This window comes from Lynx rufus, unplaced genomic scaffold, assembly GCF_022079265.1.
Source record: "Lynx rufus isolate CCGP_SWC_20201006 ecotype Redwood Valley unplaced genomic scaffold, mLynRuf1.p SCAF_10, whole genome shotgun sequence".
Lineage (NCBI taxonomy): Eukaryota > Metazoa > Chordata > Mammalia > Carnivora > Felidae > Lynx > Lynx rufus.
In genome coordinates this window covers 85712079-85731665 of record NW_025814824.1, presented here as the reverse complement: position 1 = coordinate 85731665, position 19587 = coordinate 85712079, and the positions used below count along the sequence as shown (strand labels likewise).

The 19587-nt window shown below is 51.3% G+C and overlaps 1 protein-coding gene across 7 annotated transcripts in view; it reads right to left on the bottom strand.

Moving 5' to 3' along the window:
- The window catches only part of RALGPS1 (Ral GEF with PH domain and SH3 binding motif 1), a 276710-nt gene that overhangs the window by 227948 nt on the left and 29175 nt on the right, over positions 1 to 19587 (bottom strand). For all 7 annotated transcript variants that reach the window (XM_047069752.1, XM_047069704.1, XM_047069713.1 and 4 more), the window contains exon 3: positions 1933 to 2054. In XM_047069752.1, coding sequence (XP_046925708.1) covers positions 1933 to 1989 — 57 coding nt within the window. In that variant the 5' untranslated portion in view covers positions 1990 to 2054. The remainder of the gene's footprint in view (positions 1 to 1932; positions 2055 to 19587) is intronic.

Sequence of the window (19587 nt, the reverse complement as noted above, 5' to 3'; positions counted from 1 at the left end):
ATGAATGGGGCGCCTGGGTGGCTCAGTCGGTTAAGCGTCTGACTTCAGCTCGGGTCCTGATCTCACAGTCGTGGGTTCAAGCCCCCTGTCGGGCTCTGTGCTGACAGCTCAGAGCCTGCAGCCTGCTTCGGATTCTGTGTCTCCCTTTCTCTCTGTTCCTCCCCTGTTCGCACTCTGTCTCTCTCTCTCTCTGTCTCTCTCTCTCTCTGTCTCTCTCTCTCTCTCTCTCTCAAAAATATGAACAAAGATTAAAATAAAAATTTAATTAAAACAAAAAGTTCCACGAATTGATGGGACATTCTCCTCTGAGGAGAATCTGTGCTTAACTTCTGAAAAGTAACAAACACTAATCCCAAGTGCCTCTGGAATTGGCAGTCTGTCCCGCCCCTCAGTCTTAGGCACAGACCCTGCCTGAGCAGGTGATTACCGGTAAATCACTCTGTACTTCCTCAACCACCTTCCAGAAAGCAGGCTAAGTGATTTTCCTCAGTGTAGTGTCATTGTGGTTAAGAGCACTGGCTTGAGTCACGGAAGCCTGGCTCTGAATCCCCACCCACTGCTGACCAGCTGTGTGATTTGAGCCAGTGTAGTCCTCCCCTCCTGCCTTGGTTTCCCCATCTATAAACTGGGGGTGAAGGTGAGTGTGAGGATTAGTGTGATAATGCCTGTGGAACATGCAAGGCAAGGGCCTGGTGTGTAATACACACTGAATTATGGAGTGTATGTGTGTGGGGTCATTCAGTCACCAAAACCAATTGAGTACATGTGTTCTTTCACTCAGTAACTGTGGAGTACTTGCCATGTTCCAGATACACATATACACACACGTGCACATATACATATGGACGTACCTACACATAGTATATACGTACATGGGTATATGTAGGTGTATATATATGCACATACACACAGAGATCAGAAAAGAAAGAAGCTCCACTCGAGATGGAATGTAAACTGTAAATGCAACCAGAAGTCTGATTCCTCCAGTTACCGAACACAGTCCACTCCTGGGACCTCAGGTGTTGTAACTTCCCTGTAACACCCCGTTACATCTGCCCCAGACACACACACTCACACAGGGGGCCTTACTTAACCCAGTGCTGCTCCAAATACATCAGTGCTGGTGCTGATGACAATGCAGGGACTTTATTCAAATCTATACCGGCACCATCAGGGAATTTTAAAAGGTACTCCCAAGTGTGTTTTCAGAGGCAGAGATCAAAATAAAGACTTTTTTAAAGGTTTCTAAGCTATGAATTGGTTCCTGTGAAGTTCTAGCTGATCACACAGGATCGTTTCAAAAGCCCAGCTCAACCGTGAGGGACTTACAAGCTCACCACACTGAGTGTTCCCTTGCCAGCTTGTCACAGGAGCCACGCGTTACACGTGCGGCAAGGTGGCATCCCTGGGCCTGACACCCACTCCTCCTAGCACGCCTCTGTCCCGTCACATACTTGGAAAACAAGCTCCCAAACCCCCAGGACAGGAGCCCCCGCCCAGGCCACTCTCAGACCACCAGTCCTTGCAACCATTTCCTACTGAGTAAGGCAAATAAGAACACTGGGCCAGTTGGAAGCACTTCTGTCTGACTTCATTCTGGAATGTGTGACTTATTTATAATCAGCAGCAGCTTTTCTTGGGAAAGATCTGATCCCATCTTGCCACCAAAATGGAATGTGGCACTTGCTATGACCGGACCGGGCAGGTGATAGTTTATCTTTGAAGAGAACAACCACAGAAAACACACTGATCCTCAGGGCTGACCGCCTCCCACATCTCACGCCTGGTGTGGCCAGAGGCCACGGGAGCGCTAAAAATGGTGGTATTCACAGAGCCTTGCTGCCCTGCTGTCCACGACTTAGCTGGGGACTAGGTCAGCTGAAAGGATTCCCCCTGCCCCCCCAAATGCCCCAGTTCTCACAGCCCCTGTACCTGTGGAGTGGCGGAGGTGACCAACACACTAGCCATCAGACCATTCCTCTTGTACATAGTCTCCGGGCCACAGGGAGCTTCAGGGCAGCCTCCGTCGGTGACATAACCTGTCTGGAGAAGTCCTACAAGGAAAAAGGGGCTCATAAAAACCAGCTTCAAACCCAACTTCATCCCACCCTGGAGGGGGAGCTGTGCTAGACCCTGGGGGAGACCTTCATAAACAAAGCTTATAAGCCAGCAGCCTACAGGCTAAGTATGACCCACAGACATAGTTTCTTGGGCTTGTACAGGTTTTAGTATTTTTAAAATTCATCAACAACATTTAATTAGAAAGCTTCACATGGAATTATGGATTTCCAGCCTTTCTTGAAAATGAAAATACCTGGCAGTACTGGGCCCACGTTGCTACTTGATGAGCATCAGCTGAGCTGAGCGACAGCTGCCCCCGCACTGGATCAAGTGCCTTCCAGACAGCACCTGGGCTGTGCAACCATTTGGGTGCGTGCCTGGCCCTCTCAGGCACTAGAGTTTGTGACCTTTGTTTTAAAAGAAAGCAGGGAAAGAGTACAAACTGCTCCCACCGTGCTTCCCTGTGCACAAGACCGTTTCATCAATAATAATGCGATCACAGCTAATATTCGCATACCGCTCACCCCGTGCCGCGCACTTTGTGTACATGAACTAACCCTCACAACCGCCTCAGGTAGGTGCTATCGCTCCCACATTAGGTGTGAGGAGTTTGAGGCACAGAGAGGTTAAGTAACTCATGCTTTGGGGCCTCTAGTCACGCAGCCCCACCATCCATCATCATTCAAGACCGTGCTCAAATGTCGTTTCCTCCGGTTACCGAGCCTGGACCACTGGAACCAGAACCAGATGCTCTCGTGCCAATGCGTACATGCCTCTAGTAGGGCATTTATCACATCACTCAACGACACGGAGCTGCAGCCACCACGTGCTCTTTAGCAGGAAAGTGACCAGGAGAGTAGGGAGGGTGCAAGAAGGGAAGGAAAGGAGAAGGTAAGGTACCAGCCGGCAGCCAACTGCATTTATTCAGGCCAGAGATGAAGGTCCCCTGAGCTAAGCGAGGCTGTTGCAGTGGAGTCAGAGAGGAGACAGACTGGGAGACAACAGAGACAGAAAATCAACAGAAACTGATGGGGAAGGGTGATCGGGGTACATGAGCTGAGGGTGAACGGTGTCTGGCTTGAGGTGCCAGAAGGACGGCGTGTCCCCCATCGAGGGCAGGAACAGAGGTGGTGCAGCAGATCTGTGAAGAAGATGATGAATTTAATCTGGGATATAGGCCGAATCTGCGGTGCCCATGAGAAAACCCACCCTGGAGAGCAAGGTCTCGCCTGAAGCTCACTGGGGAAGATCATCTGGAGATGGGAGGAAAAGATCTCGACCCTGCCTGTGACCTGCTGGAGCCTCAGCCCCAGGGCTCATCACAGAGCAGCGCTTCGGCACAGAACAGAGTCGCACGCCCGACAAGGTCAGGGTGCTGCGGGCTCCGTCCGCCCCCATCTCCGAAGCCACGATGGCCGCTCCCTCACAACCTCTCCGCCATCTTCCTCGCCGGCCATCTCCTCCTGAGCAACAGCCTGTGAGCCGTCCGCCTTCCCGCCTTTCCTCCCCCAAACGCTGAGAAGAACCAGTCTGAGCTATAAATGACATTTGAGGGTCAGCCAGGGACAGCTGAATACGGATATTTTAGATGATATCGAATTACCATTAATTTTCTGGGGCGTGACAGTATCAGTGGGGAGATTAAGTAGGGCAGAGTCTGTCCGGGCGATGCGCTGTGGCAGAATTCAGGGCTAAAGTGAGTTTGCAATTTAGTTTCCGATCAGTCTGCAAAATACACTGAAGTAGAGATAAAGCAACTATGGCAAAATGCTAACACCTGACATCTATGGACAGGCGTTCATTGCACTAGTCTCTCAACTTTTCTGAATGCTTGATAATTTTTATACCAAAAGAGAAGGGGGGGAAAGCACAGGTCGGCAAAGTTTTTCCTCAGAGGAAAAACTGAGCAGCAGAGGCCAAACTCCTCTTTCACCAGCAGGGAAAGGGGACGGGCTGAGAACCGTCATTTGTCAATCCCTCTGTCCTCAGAGGAGCCGTGCTTGCGGTCACCCAGGACCCCGAGCCGTGGCTGGGGCAGGTTTGGAAGGCAGCTGCGCGAGAGATGCCAAGAGACCTTTAGCAAAAGAAGGCATACAGATGTCAAAGGAGGGGAATGCCACGGGGAAAGGCAAAGCAAAACCACAATGAGACAGCGCTTCATACCCACCAGGACGGCTATAATGAAAAAGACAAAACCAAGCGCTGGCAAGGACGCGGAGAAATGGAGCCCTTAAACGTTGCTGGTAGGAGGTAAAAGGTACAACTCCTTTGGAAAACAGCTTGGTAGTTTCTTAAAAAGTTGAACAGACGCTTATCAAATGACCAGCAATTCTACTCCTAGGTAGCTACCTTTTAAAAAAAAATGAAAGCATATGTCCGCACAAAGACATGTACGTGAATTATTCATCAGAGCCAAAAGTTGGAAACAATCTAAACGCTCCTTGCTCCTCCAGTGGTGAGTGGATAAACAATGAGATATTTCCCTACCGTGGACTACTACTCAGTAACAAAGAAACGAAATACTGATGCAAACTGTAACATGAATAAACCTCAGAAACATTATGCTAAGTCAAAGAGGTCAGACCCAAAAGACTGTACTGTAGGATGCCATTTTTATGAAATGCCAAAACAAGGCAAACTCAGAGAGACAGGAGCACATCAGCGGTGGGCTGGGGCGGAGGCAGGACTGACTGCAGACGGGCACAGGGATCTTTCTGAGGTGACGGAAATGTTCTAAAACAGGATCATCACGACTGTTACGCAGCTCCGTAAATTCGCTCAAAATCACAGAATCACACACTTGGAGTGGGTGAATTTTACGGTATGTAAATCACACTACAATGAAAGCAGCAGCCACCAGCGCTGTTTCACGATGGCACCCTGAACTCACATGTTTAACTGCTCCCTTCCACATCCCTTTGAAATAATCAAAGAAATATGAAAAGAGCAAAAACAAACCACGTTAGCCCCTGACAAGAAAAGAGTTATTTTCTTAAGTTTATTTATTTATTTTGAGAGAGTGAGAGAGACAGCGTGTGTACACAAGCAAGGGTGGGGAAAAGAGAGAGGGAGAACGAGAATTTCAAGCTTACAGGGCAGAGCCCGACGTGGGGTTTGAATTCACAAACCGGAGACAAGGTCAAGATTCAGACACTTAACTGACTAAGACACACAGGTGCCCCGAGAGAAGGGTTATTAATAAGCAAAAAGACGTTGAGGAATTTCCAGTGCAGAAGAGACAGGACTGGGAGAAGGGGAACCCGCGTCTGGAGCAAAGGGAAGGCCTCCCAGGAGTCAGGCAGACAGATGAGACCTTCCCACAGACACCCCATGAGAACCTAGAGACTTCAAAGTGGGGAATCCAGAAACTGAGGCTGAGAGTAAGGCTCAAGAGCTCAAAGAGGCAGCATGAGACTGGCTCAAGCTGCAGGGCTGTCTCAGACCAGACAAACCAGCTCATGCGGACTGGGAGTCGGGGCCAACCCAGCCAGGCTCTCTATGCCAGAAGCAACCAGCCTGTTGGATGGCCTCTGTTCAGATCAGCTCGGGCCAGACTGAAGTGACTCAACCCAAGCCTGACAGAGTCACGAGGGGAAGAGGGCACGGGAGACAGCCAGCCTGATGCTGTGTGATGACGCTGTGGATCCAACCTGCATCAGTTCCGGGCTGATGTGAGCTTCGGTCCTTTCACAGTATGCCTGGTACTCTGCGGGTCTGCCCCGGGGGGGCCCAACATGGAGCCCAAAGCAGAGGCCTCGGCTCTCCCCACTCACCCGACACCAGAAACCCTCAAGTCACATAGCCCTTCAACACAGAGGCCACGTTTCGTTCTCACACCCTCTTCCATGACAGTTCATTCGCCCACCCCCTACATCCCATCCGAAGGACGCTGCCACCTCTGCCCGTTTCTCCATCATCGCTGGGGGGGGGGGGCGCACTCAGGTGCCCCGTCCAACACTGACAGCAGCACACGCAGGGAGCGGCAGCTGCGCGAAGCTGGGCTAAGTGCTACATTTTTAGTTCATTCTGTCTTCACGACAACCCCATGCAGGGGAGACTCTTCTGGGAAACTGAGGCACCAAGAGGTGATGCAACTGCTAGTTGAGCAGTGGGACTGGGGTGTTCAAACCCTGGTCCGTCGACACCAGCGCCTGGGCCTCCTCCAAGAGCCCATGAGGACCCTGTGAGAAAATGCATGTGAAACACTCGGCCCGGGCTAGCCACAGACCAAGCACTCAATCCCAGTTACTGGTTACTGTGAGTGTTAATCTAATCCCACAGTTCTGTTCATTTATGCCTATTCTTTCTTCCTAAAATAAACAAATAAAATATTAGCTTAAAGAAAGCACGGCATCACGCTCTGTGAAACCACAGGCCTCCACTGCGGGCAAGGGGCTCCCGGCTGTGGACGCCAGGCCACCCGACAGCGGAGGCTGAGTCCAGGTGTCTGGGCGCAGCTCCTCCTCCCGGAGGCCTGAGCTGCCAACCGCACGCCCCTCGGGCCCACCTGGACACAAAGCACGGCAGCCACAGCGTGTCAGCCCCGCGCTCCCCACGGGCAGCCTGGGCTGGAAAGAAAGACAGAGCGCTTGTTTCAGATCTGACTCCTGCAAGTCTCGCCATGGACAAAAATAGCCTAACTCGTGGGCAGCATGTCTCAGACGAGTGATATTTCACATACTAAGAAATAACAGAACCAAGCAGAACAGAACATCTTTCCAGGGCCCGGGGACACCCCCACCCATCCACTTTCAGTCCCTGAGACCTGGCCAGGCCCCAACTCCTCATCGGGGACCAGACTCCCATCAAGGGAGTCAGCCTGGCCTAGGCCCCTCCTGCAGAACCGCTTCTCCACCCCTTGGGAGGGACCCTGAGGACGGCGACTGTGCCTCCCAGGCCAGACTGACTGCACCAGAGTGGCCACCTGATTCTCCTGGGAACTCGGGACGCTAAGATGCCAGTCTCTGCTGGTCAACCAAACTGAGACACTCTGCCCTCACTTGTAGGGGGGTGGCATCTGCCTGGCTGCAGGAACAGTCGGCCGGAGTGTGAAGGCAGCAGATGCACGAAAAGGCTGAAGGCAGAGGCTGTGTCTGAAAGAAAAGGACAGCAGTGGGCCTGGCTCCCAACCCCGGCTCCGCAGTGTCAGGTAGTGAGAGGGGCTTTCCAAAAGACCTTGATCGGGGCTACTTCCGAAACACCAAGTCCATGCCACGCCACCAGAAACCCGACCATGAAAACACGAGGGTCTCATCTGAATGGGGAAAGAGAAGCACCATTCATTCGTCGAGCTTCTACTTCACATAGGTATTGTTCCAGCCACGGCTTCGAACCGTGTTTATGCCCTGGACCCTTCTGGCAGCCTAGTGAAGGCTCTGGGTCCCTTCTCACGGAAGTATTTTTAAACGCATAAAATCACGCAGGAAACCAACTTCCACATGGAGAAATATGTTATTGTATTATAAATTATTTTAAAATAGCTATATTTTAATATAATTGTTTTCCTGGGTAAAATATAGCTATTTTAAAATAATTTATAATACAATAACATATTTCTCCATGTAAGGGAATATATATATTTCTTTATTATTGCATGATATAACAAGATACATTGGGAGGTGGAATAACTACCATAATTTAAAAGTAGTTATGAGTATAGATATTCTAAGAGGTCAATAATTATTACGTGATATGAAAATACCTGTGATTTTTATTGGTGACAAAGTCCCAAGTACTACTATTACTGTGACTCATTGTCTGTATTAGTAACTGAGAGAAATGCTAAACTTCAGTGAGAAGTTGGTGAAAATAAAGATGTCATATTTTTCCCATCCAAATTCACAGATGCCTGGTTCAGAACCCCTGTTCCAGGCACTAAGGGACACAAAGCCAGCAGGCCCTGCTCCCAGAGAACGTATATTCCAGTGTAGAAGTCAGAAAATACACACATGGGTCGGGGCGCCTGGGTGGCTCAGTCGGTTAAGCTTCCGACTTCTCCTCGGGTCATGATCTCATGGTTCTTGAGTTTGAGCCCCGTGTCAGGCTCTGTGCTGACAGCTCAGAGCCCGGAGCCTGCTTCAGATTCTGTGTCTCCCTCTCTCTCTGCCCTTCCCCCACTCATGCTCTGTCTCTCTCTCTCAAAAATAAATACACATCAAAAAAAAATTTAAAAAGAAAGAAAATACACACATGGAAACAAAGAAGATAATTTCAGATACTGAGAAATGTCTCCCAAAACTAAAAGATGGTGGAGGACAGTATTTGCCAGGTGGTCAAGGAAAGACGCTCTGAGGATGTGAAATTTGACTGAAACCTCAGGAAGCAGTCAGCCCATAAAAACCAGCATGTGTTCTTTGCAGAGGACACAGCAAGTGCAAAGGCCCTGAGGTGCACATGAGCTTAGCAGGCTTGTGATGGAGGCAGATGGACCAGGGTGGGCAGAAGGCAATGGACAGACAGGCTGGGGCCAGAGCATGAAGGGCCTTGATGCCACGGCGGGAGTGTGGGTTTCATCCGGAGTGCAGTGGGAACCCTCTGGTGTACTAGAGGACTGTGAGCAGGGGAGTGACAGGATCTGATCTTACTGTTTGTGAGATCACTTTGGCTACTCGGCATAGAACTGAATGAAAAGAGACACAGCCGGAGCCTCGGAGCCAGCTGGGGTAGGAGAGGATGACGGCATAGACTGCTAGCCACAGGGGTTGGGGATGGACACGGCGGGGTAGGTTCCAGAGGGAAAGATACAAGACTTGCTGATGGACCACACGGGAGGGGAGAAGAAAAGAGAGGAACCAAGGATGACCTCTAAGCTTGGGGCTGCCACGAGTGGGTAACAGCTACACACGCTGCTCAGCTGTTCATTCATTCACTCGTCACCCGCCCAGCCCGCTGGAGGACCAGTTCTGCTCTCCAGGGCCCCGCAGCGTAGTGGGGAGAACTCCCCAAAGTAGCTGCTCACGGGGACACATGCTGTAACAGATCACAGGTTCACCCTGGGGGTCAAAGAAGACATCACTGACAAGCACCCTTGAGCTGGGTCTCGAAGGACCAGTGGGAGCGCTTCAAGGAAAGGGTGGCCGAGGGCAAGGAGGATGCCCGCAGCAAGTGAGGCAGGTTGGGGCGTGAAAGCACCCTGAGGTGCTGGTGTGCCAGGAGCACAAGGGGGCAGGTCCCCCTCCTCACCTGACCCCAGCCCGTGTGCAGCCTAACACACAGCAGCCAATAAGCTAGGCAGGGACCCCCACAGAGTTTGTCTTCCCGGATGGCCCTGATGCTACAGCCACAGCCACAGTGTCTTGTGCCCTGGTCACTCCCTCATCAGTTCAGCAAACTTGGTGAAACTGCCCAAACCCTGCTCTGTGCAGAGGAATCAGACCAGCCCTTGGCCTCAAGGGACTCCCACACCACTATCTGTCACTTTGTTTCAGGCTCTAAGGATTTCCGTGCATTAACAAACTTTTTTTCACAGGTGAGGAAATGGAGGTACCAAGAGATTAATGAAACTAACTCGGGGGTGCACTTTCACCTGCCTGTACTGACTGTGGCCCCTGCTGGTCAGGGGCAGGCTGGCAGGATGGGGAGAGCTCCAGCTTTTTGAGCCTGGCTTTTTAATCCGAATCACACCAAAACCCCATCTTTCCATCCTCCAACTCTCTCACCACACACACACACACACACACACACACACACACACACACACACGCTGCTAATGCCTCCTTGGAAACCAAAACACCGCAGAAGAAAAAGCAATTCTCATGACGTAACTTCGCAAGAACGTGGCAATTGTATCAGAACCACAGAACAATCCCTCATCTCTTGTTTCTGTATGACAGAATCTGCTCTTGTGTGTGGGCTCCCGGAGAGGGAAGGAAAATCCCATATGCCATGTTGGTTTCCTTCCAAACTTTCAGAATTCTCCTTCAATGTTTCAGGTTCAGGAAACCAAGAAAATAACACGAGACAGTCTGGTGCAGACCACTGTTGAGAAGGCAGAATAACCACTTTTTCCTAAGCGTATGGAGGCTGTTTCAAAGAAAATACACATATCCAGGAATGTTCAATTACAAGAGAGTGATCTCTTCCAAATGTTGCAGACAAGCATGGAAACGGACCCGGAGCTCCGCTTCAGAGGACGGTGCTGCTCTCCACCTTCCTCCGTCCTGAACAGAAGCTGTGACAAGACGAACAGGAAGGAAGCAAAGAGGGTTCTGCCCACAACCCCTCCATCACTTCAGGAGCAGTAAGCGTATGTACGTACATGTGTATACACACACACACACACACACACACACACACACACACACGGCCACAGCATGCACATTTCCTATTGCCAGAGGGCTTCCCCCAAGGTAACCATCACTGTGGTGCCGGACCACGGGCCGGCAGCTCAAGAAAGTCCCCCTAAGAAAGTCCCCCTTGTGCGGGCTGGCAGGGTGGTTATCTCCACCTCTTCCTGACCCTCTCCAAACCGGCCAGACCTCTTTTCCTGGCAAGCAGGAGCGTCTGGCGGCTTTCAAAGGGAGGCCCGGCCACGGCCACGTAAGCACATGTCAGACTTGAATGCCATCACTCACTGCGGCGTTCACCGTCCCCCAACCCCCACCCCCGGCCCTTCCAAACCACCCGCCAGATGTTCAGCCTCCGACATCCCACCTTCTCGCTGAGGGAGACAGAGTGGGCCGGGGAGGCGCCACCACGGCTGTGCCCCCGTGGAGGAGAGAAAGCGGCAGGGTGTGGGAAAGCGGGCTGGATTTAGGGGTGGAGGGTCTGCAGACCTCACAGAAAGGGACAAACCCGTGAAATAGCACACCAGAGAAAAGGAGCACGAGGGCATCTTCCCGGGGAAGGGAAGCACCTGTGTTCACTGAGCTAAGGGAGGGCCCCCCGCAAACAGGCGGCGATCCACTAATTCAGGTGGTAGGTGCGGAATGAGTGTCCCCACAGCCCAAGCACCACAGCCAGGGAGGCAGAACAGGACACGGCCCATCCTTGTCCTCAGAAACCATAGTCTGGCCCAGGGGCGCCTAACCTTTTCAAACAGGAGGACTTCCTGAATTTCTTATGTAAAAGTAATACACGTGCATGCTGAAATTATAAAAACTGAATAAAAGGGCATAAAATAAAGAAGGCAAGTCCCTGTCCCCCACAAACCCTAGTCCCTGTGCCCAAGGTCACACAGTTCCCTTTTAGGGTAGGGCAGCATTTATGCACACATCCACACACACAGAGATACAAGTAAATGTACAAATATACACATAAATGTACTTAAGAAACTATCCGTTTTAACACCAAAAAGAAATAGTTCTATTTTTGGCATCTGTTGACTAAGAAAAACCCTTAGTAACAAAAAGCTGTTATAAATCACTAACACATTTAAATTAATCTGCGGTCTAAGAATCACAGCAATGTCTACATCCACTTGGAGTGCAGTGAGATGTATTTACAGCACTCATTCTTCAGCCTGACAGAGCTGGGAGCACACATGGATTTGGGGAGGCCTTAGAGCAGCCCCGAGTTCGACACCCTCACCCCCCACAGGCTCACAGCTTCAGGTGAAGCCAAGTACTTCTGTGGCTTCGGGAACGGACAAATCAGGATTTGAATTCTCACCTCTCACTCACTCTGAGCCCTGAGCAAGCTGCCTGACCTGACCCAGCTCCACCTTCCTTCCCTCCCCGACCTGGCAGATGGCAGATGGTCGAAGGGGTCGCCAGGTCGGTGTAGGCTGGAAGCGGCTGGTAAACGTCAGCTACGTCTGTGCTGGCGCCCCTCACCACACGCTCACCCTCCCCGGGGACGGGCAGACGCGGGCAGGGCTCTCTTGGCATGAGACCACAAGACATCGCGCTGAAGTTGAGGCACCAAAAGAAATGTGAGTAAAGAATCTGCACTTCTCATAAAACCAGGGAAGGTTCTCAGAAGGAAACTAATCCAGGGCGCCTGGGTGGCTCAGTCGGTTGAGCGTCCAACTTCGGCTCAGGTCATGATCTCACAGTCCGTGAGTTCGAGCCCCACGTCGGGCTCTGTGCTGACAGCTCAGAGCCCGGAGCCTGCCTCGGATTCTGTGTCTCCCTCTCTCTCTGCTCCTCCCCTGCTCATGCTCTGTCTCTGTCTCTCGAAAATAAACAAATGTTTAAAAAAATTTAAGATCACACAGAACCATTCAGGACAGAGCTGAGGACAGCCTGGGGTCTGACGGCAGGAGGGCCCTGGGCCCCAGTCAGGGAAAGCCCGGCTCGCAAAGGGACTTAAGAAGTGCCTGAGTCTCCTGGAGCCTGCTGGGGAGGAAACAGGGAAAGCAGGAGATGGAGACTGGGGTTTTCCGGGAACTCAAAGTGACTCCTGAGCATATTCTCAGGTTCAAAGTAAGGAGTCCGTGGAGGGCAAAATATGAAAAATCCAAGAGACAGAGGGCACACCTGACAGAGCACGTCTCAGAGAAGATGGCAAGGGTGGGACTGTGGTGGCTGCTTCCCCTGCCCCCGGAAGACAGGGACAAGGGCGGCTGCCACCCAGACCTTAGCTGGAGGAGGGTGGCCCTGGGGAGACAGGAGAGCCTGGTTGGCACGGGGGGGCGCCAGTACACGAGGGTTTGGTGACGTCTCTCAGGACGAGACACTTTGACCCTATAGGTACCTGCAGCAGTAGTACAAGGACCAGACCACACGTTTCCTCCCACGAGGACCTGACGTGACCCTCTGGAAAGGGAGCTATCACAGCCCAGAGGACACTAATGAAGCCTCACAGCTAGATGCAGGGAGGATCCTGGACTGAGACAGGAACGGAAAAAGAACATTAGGGGGGAAACATCAGGGAGGAAACTGGTGGCATCTGAAAAAGGTCACAAGTCTTAGTTCATAGCATGGTACCTATGTTAACTCATCACCTAAGTCAGTCTGATAACTGTGTTAAGCCCGTGTAAGCTGTTCACATATAAGCTGGGTGAGGGATGCACATAAATGCTGTGTACTGTTCTGCAACTTGTCTGTAAGTCTAAACTGATTTCAAAACAAAAAGCTGAATTTATTTTTTAAATATGTGTTTGAGAGAGAGCGAGTGTGTGCACGTGTGCATGAGCAGGGGAGGGGCAGAGAGAGCATCCCAAGCAGGCTCCTCACTGTCAGCGCAGAGCCCGAGGCCGGGCTCGAGCTCACGCACCGTGAGATCATGACCTGAGCCGAAATCAAGAATCAGATGCTCAACTGAATGAGCCACTCAGGCACCCCTAAAAAGTTAAATTTAAAAAGCAATTCTGCACCCTCATATCCCACCCCACTCACCACCCCCAACACACACACAAGCTCCACGATCAGGCCTAACATCAGGGGCTTGTCATTTCCCGTGCCAACCATTAATTGAGAGTTGCAGCTCTGGGATGCTGAGGTTAAGGCATTTCACACCCGTTACATGTGGGCCAAACATACATTATCTGCAGTAGACAGACGATGGGGCAGGCTGGAAGACAGTTTACTGTGAGGAGCAGGGGGTCCCTCTCTCCTTCTTAGTCCCTGCCAAGGGCAGAGGAATTACTGGTTTGACAGGTAACAGTCCAGCTCATTGACCGGGCCACATCCATTCGGACCATCCCTAAGAGCCAAAAAGTCACACACCTGTTGAAGGCCCCTCTCTTCCCCACTGCTGCTGTGAGACCTGTGGGACTCCCACACACGCCCCTAAGTACACCTGCCCGGCCTGGACCCCAGGTACAGGTCAAGTTTACGGAGCATGGGAAGCCCCAGTGGGCAAAGAGCTCATCACTTGCTTCAGCCAGCTTTGACTGGAGAGCCCTGTGCCAGAGACTGGCTGGTTCATGAGGGTCATTTAATTCAAATTCCCCTTTGCTGTTTTTCCTTGTCATCAGGATGAACTTTAGAAATATCAAGGTGAGGAACAGGTTGACAGAACAGGACACCCACACTCTTGGGCCTTCCTGACAGACACCACTGAGCCCTGACTCATCATGCACAGCCTGGCATTTCCCACTGAAACAGGAAGGAAGTCAGCTAAGAGTGAGGCGGGGTGGGCGAGGTCTGGCTGGAGAAGGAGAGTGAAAAACATCTGGGCAGCGGCACAACAAAGCCCATTAGGAATAAAGGGTGTGCCCCATGAGGTAGGAGCCAGAAGTTGAGGAAGAATACCCTGGTCCTAGACCGTCTTCAAGTACCATCCCACACCCCCACGGAGCACACAGCAGTGGGTGACAGGGGCAGGGGTCGGGGCACCAGAGCGCACAGAGAAAGTCACATGTTCACAACAAACCACAGAAACAGATCTTAGTTCCAAGACAATGTACTGGGTCCACACATCTGCGTTCCCCTCACCAAATCTTATTAAATGAAAAACAAAAACAAAAACAAAAGAACAAGAAATCTGTTGCAGTGTTGAAATACAGGGAAGAATGACATCACCAAACCAGAAGTTAAGAATTCCTAGAAGATTTGCAGCGAATGGAAGTGGACAGAAGAGAAGCTATGAGTGTCAGACATCTGGCCACAAAATCAACGGTCTCTCTGGTCTCAACAGCCAGCGAGAAAAGGCAATGGCCTGGGAGTCTACCAAGCAAATGATACCTACAAATAAACTTCAAAAGAAATGTACAGAAATCATTTGAAGCAAATTATGAAGTTTTCCTAACAAAAAAGAAGACAAATTAAAGGAGAGAGATTTCACTCCTCTGAATAAAGAGACAATATTGCAAAAGCATCAACTCTCCCCAACTGATCTATAAATAAAATACAAGGTCATTCTAAATTCTAAGGGGATTCATTTTGGAATTCAACAAATTGATTTGAAATTTCATCTGGAAGAATAATTTTTAAAAGCTAAGAAGTTTTCAAAAAAAGGACATGTGAAGAGAAGTGATCTGTCCTGCCAGGAAGCCATGGTCGAGGATAAAGAGCACTGAGAGATGAATGAATGAGCAGGACAGAACGCAGCCCAGAGCACAGGGTCAAATACATGTGAGAATTAACATCTGGTCACAATGGCATTGCAAACAGCATGCAGGGATGGATCACTTAATAGATGTTGACAAAACAATTTACTATTCTCTTAAGGGGGGGGGGGGATTTGTTTAAAATCTTACCCAATATCATATATAAGAATAAAATTTTGATAGATTAGAGACTTAACCAAACATAAAATCCCCATAAAAATACCAGAGGAAACGCTAACCATTATTTTTTTTTAATAACCCTGGGGTGAAGAAGTTCTCTCTAGGGTGATACAAAAGCCAGAAAAACAAAGGAAACCATCAGCAGATTTAACTACAATAAAAAAAATTAGAACTCTGTATAAGAAAAGACATCATTGGGGCACCGGGGTGGCTCAGTAGGTTAAGCAGCCGACTGTGGCTCAGGTCATGATCTTACTGCTCGTGGGTTCAAGCCCCACATTGGGCTCTGTGCTGACAGCTCAGAGCCTGGAGCCTGCTTCGGATCCTGCCTCTCCCTCTCTCTGCCCCCTCTCCACTTGCTCTCTGACTCAAAAATAAAAATGTTAAAAAAAAATTTTTTTAAAGACATAATGGGGGCACCTGGGTGGCTCAGTCAGTTAAGCATCCAACTCTTGATTTCAGCTCAGGCCATGATCTCATAGTTAGTGAGATCAAGCCCCACGTCAGGCTCTGAGCCAACAGTGTAGAGTCTGCTTGGGATCCTCCCTCTCCCTCTCTCTCTGTCCCTTCCCTACTTGTTCTCTCCCTCTCCAAAATAAACATTTTTAAAAAGACATAAAAGATGTAAAACAAACAAACAAAAAAGAAACTGGGGAAATGTGTGTCTGAAATGTCATGAGAGAGGATGTAGTAAGATCCTTAATATGGAAGGAATTCCCCAAGAGCCTGGCTCAGCTCTCAGCAGACGTGTGGCCCAGGCCAGGAGCCTGTTCTCTAAGCCCCAACTTCCCACCTGCAAAGAGAGAAGCTACCAGCAGCACCTTTCTCATGGGTGTGAGGACCACACAAGATGCTATTTGGGAAGCACTTAGCCCAGAGTCTGAGCAAAGCAAGGAAATCATCAGACGGGCAACCGACCAGAGAGTGTGTTCCAGCAAGTCACTGACCATACCACCACCCGCAAAAAAGAGAAGAAAACACTGGAAAGCCTCACTGGTGTGTTTCAGTACAGGTAGGTGGACCACATCCACTGATGGGGATGGAAAGGATGATTGAAAAGGATGCGACAGACAAATAGTTACGGACAGAGAAAGATGGCCACAAATTCAGGACACAGCCACCCTTATTATTTCATTCAGCAAGGATTTCCTGAAAGTCTAGTCTGGGTCAGGTACTGTTCCAGGTGCTGGGCACAGAGCAGTGAAGGAAAAGCCAGAAATCGCCCAGTACCTGCTGGTGGAGGAGGCAGACAATACAGCACGCGGGGAAAAGTGTACGGAGAGTCAGCTGTGGTAAGAGAGGAAAAAGGTAAAGCAGGGCGGGGGCGGCCAGGCAGAGGGGAAGGGGGGGTTGCAGTCTTCAATGGCGAGGGCTGAGAAGTGCCTTCACTGAGAAAGTGACATCTGGACATGCTTTCCAATACGTATGCACACGTGTGGGCGCACACACGTACATAAAGACACGACTGTTACTACCGTCACCTGCGAAAGGTGTCAGTGCATAGCACTTTTACTTTCTACTTTTTGTACTTTCAGTACTTTTGTACTTTCAGTACTGCTCCGTTTCTTTCCAAGTAGGTGATAAAACGAGGCTGTGAGCAACACGGCATCTGGGGAGAAACCCGAAAGTGAACTTCCACAGACGTGCACTTGGAGCACGGCTCACGGCCAGGTAGTCCCGACGCAGGAGGGTGGGGTCGGGCGCCTGGTGCTCTGGCACCACCTGGTGGCCATTTCCAGCCGAGCAATGTCCTCCGCAGCCCATCAAGGAAGTCCGCCCGCAAGGCGCACAATTGTAGCAACCCCACCTGCCCCGTGGACAGGGACTGGAGAGAAAATGGGCGGCACAGATGCAGTCTGGTTTGTTGGGTGGCAGGGTCAAGGCAGGATTTATTCAGCTTGGATTTTCAGAGTTTTTACAACGTTCCATTGTAAACTACAAGGGCGCAGTCCTTTACGAATGTACTCGAGGGCAGAAGTGGAGAGAGGTGGGTTGGGGGGCACAGATCCATAAAACCAGGCCCTCTGCGTATGTGTCCCCCAAAAGGTTGGGGAATTTGTGGTGACAAACTCAGGTCACACGGCCTGTGGAAGAGGACGGGTCTTCCCCAGTGAGAGTGCCTAAGAGTCTGGCTGGGCTCAGGAGCCACGTAGCTGCTCTCCGTGATTAATCACTAACTAACTGAGCATGGGCACAGGCCACTAAGCCAGCACCTCCTCACCAAAGCCCAGAGGAGACTGAGGTACAAGCCCCGGGTGACAGGGCAGTGATGCTAATCACACCAAGGACTCTTCCTGGGACACTGGTCCCTTCTCCGTCCTCTGGTCCTCGGTCTGGGTCGAGGGCCCCTCCTCTGTGCGCCCTCCACTAACCTGCCACGGCACCTGTCACCCTGACGGGGAACTGCCGTCATCCCTGAGCATGTGCCTGCTGGGCCACGAGCTCTGTACCCGTCTCGTTCGCCACCAGGGACGGCACCTACAAGCGCGACACCCTGTGTCTGAATGCAGCTCTCCACCTACCACCAGCACGGCAGGGGGCAAGGGCCTCTCTAAGCTCCACTTCCCCCTCTGTGCCCCAGCTTGTGCAGCACTCGCCTGAGTGCTCCGTGTGCGTGAGGTCCCTGAGCTGAGGCCGCCTCTGTGGGTAAGTGCTGACGGCAGTGCCCGGCACAGGGCAGATTCTCCAACGGTTATTTTAGCCTCAGTCCCCAGCACAGAACCCAGCAGTCGGCTGTGTTCTCAATAAAAATGGATGAATTACTCCCCCAGCCTACTGTGGAAGGGACGGGGCAAGGTCAGAGCAAGGCTGTGATGCTTGAGCCACCCCAACAGCACCCCCAAGCCATCTGGTTCTGCTGCCCCCCAAAAAGGCTCAAGGACTGCACAAAAGGACTTGAAGGAGACAAGGCCCTCCCGCAGGTACAAACACCCCTGCAGGGTGGGGCGGGGAGAAGTGGTGCAAATACCGGGGCTAATGCCTGAGGCAGGAGGGGCCGGGGGAGCACAGCAACATTCGGGGCTCAGGCAGGACCCAGGTGGAAGTTACCTCCCAGCAGCCGCCTCAACTAAGAACAGGTGAAACTTGCCTTAACAATCCCTCCAGCCCAGATCCCTCCCAGGCTCTCTACAGACTGGTCTTCAAAGCCCAACGGCCCATGTGACCATCACATCCTAGCCCAACGGCCCATGTGACCATCACATCCTAGCCTTGCTGTCCTTGCTTCCTGTGCACTCCTTCCCCCACCCCACCCACCGATTCCTTGCATTCAAACCCACTCCCAAGTGGTCAGGGCCGTGGTCCTCACAGGGGAAGGAAAGAGGGGGCTTAGAGGTACCACAGGCCCCGCCTATGGGGAAGCATGTTCTGTGCTGGGAGTTGCAGTCCCTCTGCCAGCCCTGTGGAGGCGGCTTCCAGCCAAGGAAGGAGAGATGCGCAAACAGGTGCCAAAATGCTGCCCGAGGTCGCCAGCGGCCACGCCTGCCCTGCTGTCTCTCACTGGGGCCGTGAGGCCATCCTCCCTCCTCTCCTCTCCAGTCTTAATCTAGATGTTACTTCCTCCAGGAACCCTTCTGGGACCCCCTCTGTTATGTCCTTCTCCCACTGGCTTTTAGAGCACCCAGCCTTCTCCTCCATGGCACCTGCCACAGTTGTCCTGCATCTGGGTTCGTCTTCCTCCCCAGACCGCCACAGCTCTGGCACACAGCACTCGGCTGTCTCTCCAAGACATCCAGTAAGAGGGTCACGCGAGCCGTGTCAGGAGCTGGCCCGAGGCTTCCACGGCTCACAAACCCTTCCCTGAGCAACCTTTGTGCTGCTGTCAACGTAAGTTTAGGTTCCGGAACTAGATGCTCGGAAGTCACAAAGTGTCACATGTTCCAACGGATGGCCTTCATCTTACAGAAAGGAAAACTCAAGTCTCCTTGCTTAAACAGTCACATTTATAAAGACAATCTCAAAGGAAATGACAGAAAGGAAGGTTCAGTTACAGTTACTGGGATATTTCTTGATATTTAATTATTTATAGATTCTACCTCATTGGACTTCCAGTTTAAACTGCAAAAGCCACAGGTCCCTGTGGCTCTAAGGCAAATCCAGTAAGATGTACAAATAAAACTCATCAACCCACCCTTCCCCCGCCACCCTCCCCCTTCCACACTCCAGAGGTAATCACAGCAAGCAGCAAGGTGTATGCCTCCAAGCATTTCCGCTAAGCCGCATAAATACACATAACCAAGCGGGACTCATACCAGAAACCAAGGCCATACCCTCAAGCGCCTGCAGGGCCCAGGCAGATGAGGTCACCGGTGAAGACGCAGGTATAACAGGAGCAGGACACACGGGGCCTGTGGCTAACTACACCACTTAGGGCTTTCCATTTGGAACATTTGTAAAGCTCTGAACTGGCCACA